This window comes from Barbatula barbatula (genome assembly GCF_947034865.1).
Source record: "Barbatula barbatula genome assembly, chromosome: 18".
In the NCBI taxonomy this organism is placed as follows: Eukaryota; Metazoa; Chordata; class Actinopteri; order Cypriniformes; family Nemacheilidae; genus Barbatula; species Barbatula barbatula.
In genome coordinates, this window is record NC_136781.1 from 12259569 (window position 1) to 12263180 (window position 3612).

Below are 3612 nucleotides of genomic sequence, written 5' to 3' on the forward strand. Positions count from 1 at the left end.
CGCTCGAAGCTCTTTCACGGTTTGAGGTTTGGGCCAGGAAACAACAGCCTCAATCTTTGAAGGGTCAGTAGATATTCCATCCTGCGAAACGATATGCCCCACATAGTTCACAGACGTCCTGCCGAATTGACACTTATCGAGGGAGATCTTCAGCCCTTCCTCCCTCAACCTATCCAGAACCTTCAACAGCCGCTGTTGGTGCTCTTCAAGAGTCCGCCCAAAAACGATTAGGTCATCTAAGTACACCAGCACCTCCAAGAAGTTCATGTCTCCAACAGTTCTCTCCATGACCCTCTGGAAAGTAGCAGGTGCTCCACAGATACCCTGGGGCATACGCTCAAATTCATAAAATCCCAAAGGGCAGATGAATGCGGTCTTTTCCTTGTCGGTGTCACCCATTGGTATTTGATAATATCCACTTCTCAGATCTAAAACCGTAAACCATTTACTCCCAGAAAGGCTGTGAAGAGCATCTTCAATTCGGGGTACAGTATATTGATCTGGTATGGTCCGTTGGTTGAGCGTCCGATAGTCCACACACATTCTGACCTTCCCTGACTTTTTACGCACCACTACAATGGGTGAAGCGTAGGGGCTTCGGGACTCTGAAATAATGCCAGCACTCTTAAGCTCTTGTAGATGCTGCCTCACATCCTCCCAATCAGCTGGGGCGAGCCGTCGAGATCTCTCTCTGAAAGGGCGCGAATCATTTAGCCTTATCTCATGCATGGTACTCTTTGCACAGCCCACATCCCACTCATGAAGGGAAAACACTTCTTTTCTCTGCATCATCCCCTCACACAAACTCTGTTTTGCTTCTTCCGGCATCGGAGAATCTCCAAAATCAAAGCATGTAGGTGACAAGTTACTTTGTTTTGACTGTTGGTTGGAGGAAAGTTGCGGCACCATGGTGACAGGAAACACATGAGCAAGAGGAGTTCCTCGCTTTATCCATACTTCTCTTGTAGACGTGTTTCTGACAGTCACGGTGACCCGACGGCTGGACACAATCGTTGCAGAATGAACTTCAGGTCTCACTTGCAAGTCAGCAGTAAAGGTATTATCAACTTCCGCTCCATCTACCAACAACAAAGATTGGGTCATCTGACTGGGTAATTTAGGTAGACCTGGGAGTTGCATAACTTGGCCTGGCTTCAAGACAACAGGGGAAGGTTTCACAAACCACACGGTTCCATGCTTGTCCGGATCTTCCTGACACACGTCTGTCTGTTGAATAGACTCAAATGCCTCGCGTATTACAGGATGCATAGTCAACACGTTTAGGAACCTCTCTCCAGCCTGTTCGCGACAAGACTCAAGCAGCTTCTTTACTAAGCTGGTGTTGGTCCCAACCAAAATGGCTATCCCCTCTCTTTTCAAAGGGTCTGGACACACGATTGCGAGGGTATCAACAACCTGATGCACCCCAGCCACATTCTCAGTGAATTCAAGTCTGAGGGGTAAGTATCCATCGTATGGATACTTATGTGAACTTACTGATACTTATGTCAAGATTTTCCACAGGCTGAAGAGGTAAGTGCTTCAGATATGTATCATAGAAACTCCGATACAATAAAGTAACCTGAGAGCCACTATCAAGAACAGCTTTTGCGTAAATCCCTTCAATTTGAACAGGCACCTCAGAGACAGGCCCTACTAAACCTGCAGGCAATTGTGGCTGGCCAACATCAAGCAGAAATGAAACATGAGTGGAACGTAGGTTTTCTGGAGCTCCGCGCCGTTCAATCACAGAGCTCCGCTGAAGTTTCCCTGTAAGCGGTGCATTTTCATCAGCTTCTGATTTACCTTCCGGAGATCCTCAGGTGCTTTGCATTCCCACTTCTTATGACCATCTTCACCACAGTTATAGCAAAAGATACCAGGCAAAGTTGACTTGGAAGTTTTAAGCTTGCAAGCACTATCTCGGTTCATAGCTTCCTTTGTCGGTGTTGTCTGTGGGGCACGGTCAGAGGCAGGGGTCACAGTGGCCACGCTCAACAGTTGACTCACCTGAGTAGACAAATCTTTAACCTCCTTCTTCAGACTATGCAACTCAGGCGGCACAAGCATTTGGGGAGAGGTAACATTGGCAACAGAAGCTTTAATATTCTCTCGTGCAGCTACCCAGTGTTCTTCCTCTCGAACTTCCTTCATCAACTGTGAGAAAGAAGGGGGATCTTGCAGTGTGTGAGTCATTCTGACTCGCAGAGCAACCATATCATTTGTCAGAGCCCCCTTAATCAACTGCTCCATTCTGGCTCTATTTATGCCGGCTGCCTCAATCCCACCCTTCAACAATGCTCTGTGGAGAAGTTTATCTAGACGGTACAAGAAAGCTGAAAGTTTCTCTCCATTTTCCTGGTAGGTATGACGGAATCTAGCCATAAGGTCAGGCCCACTCTCAGTAGTTCCATATACAGTCTCAAGGGCAGCTAAGTACTCATTTGCTGTCGCCGATGGGCTACTCACTTTAAGAAACCTGACAATATCAGCCGCAGGACCTCGCAAACTCTCAACAATACGCTGCTTCTTTGAAGATTCGGTGCATTGCCATTCACTTATCATTTGAGCTGCCTGCTCCATCCAGACTTCATACTCTTCCTCACCTAGAGGGACAGGTCTTAACCCCGAGAACAACCTCAGTTTTCTGTAACTAGGCCCATCACTAGACACCTGATTACACCGATCTACTAATTTGCCAATGGCATCAACTAAGTCCACACTGATGTCAGATTTAAGAGGCTGATTTTCCAAAATCATGGCCTTCACTTCATCCATAGACTTTCCCTCCTGTTGTAACAAGGCATGCAGCTTGAACTGGAATGTATCACTTTCAGAGACAGGACCATGGACTACTGAACTACCCGTTAAGTTGACACTCCAGGGTCCAGCTTCATTTTCTATACCTATCTCATGAGGTATAACATCGCGATCTAGATCAGCACTGGTCTCCACTAAAATAAACAACCATCTGCCCGTTACATCACCACGACGACCACGTATTCTAGTGCGACCGAAAACTTTTACTGTGTTTAACACTTTTTCAATAGTGTCGTTACTGGTGTCCAAAGGAACTTTGCTCAAAACAACAGCACGTGAGACATCAACACTCTCTTCTCTGCTCCACTCAACAGTCTGCGACAGATCCATGATTTTGAAAGTGAATGCAAGTAACTAGTATTATTGCAAAAATAAAAAAACAAACTCTTTTCAGATCAGCTGTTACTGCTACACTAAATTGTAGAAGAAAATATAAACAATGGTCAACAGGGGGAAAAAAAGAGAAAAAAAAAAAAATAAGATCCCAGCGGTGCCTCCAAAAATGTAACCCTTTTCTCAACCTTAGTGGTTAATTTAAATGTTTTCCCAAACCAGAAAACCTGGATTCCCGGAAATTGAATGTTGAATTGTCCGGAGGTTTGTTTTTTTCTCTTTTATCAATTAATTCGTTTTTTTTTTAAATAAATCAATACAAAATATTCCAAATAAGGGGAAAAATTCTAAAGATTTATTAATTTGACACTAATATAAACCCCTTTTTTGTTGTTGAAAAAAAAATAAATAAAACCAAAAATAATAGCTGCCCCCTCCTTTAACAATCAAGTATGCAAT

General features: G+C 44.4%; 1 protein-coding gene across 1 annotated transcript; it reads right to left on the minus strand.

The window, feature by feature from the left end:
* Nucleotides 1-1746: 1746 nt before the first annotated feature.
* LOC306907401 (paraneoplastic antigen Ma1 homolog) lies at nucleotides 1747-3150 on the minus strand (the record flags this gene model as incomplete). The annotated part of the gene is made up of 1 exon (XM_079479457.1): nucleotides 1747-3150. The coding sequence occupies one exon, from the start codon at nucleotides 3148-3150 to the stop codon at nucleotides 1747-1749; it is 1404 nt and encodes a 467-aa protein (XP_079335583.1).
* Nucleotides 3151-3612: the final 462 nt, after the last annotated feature.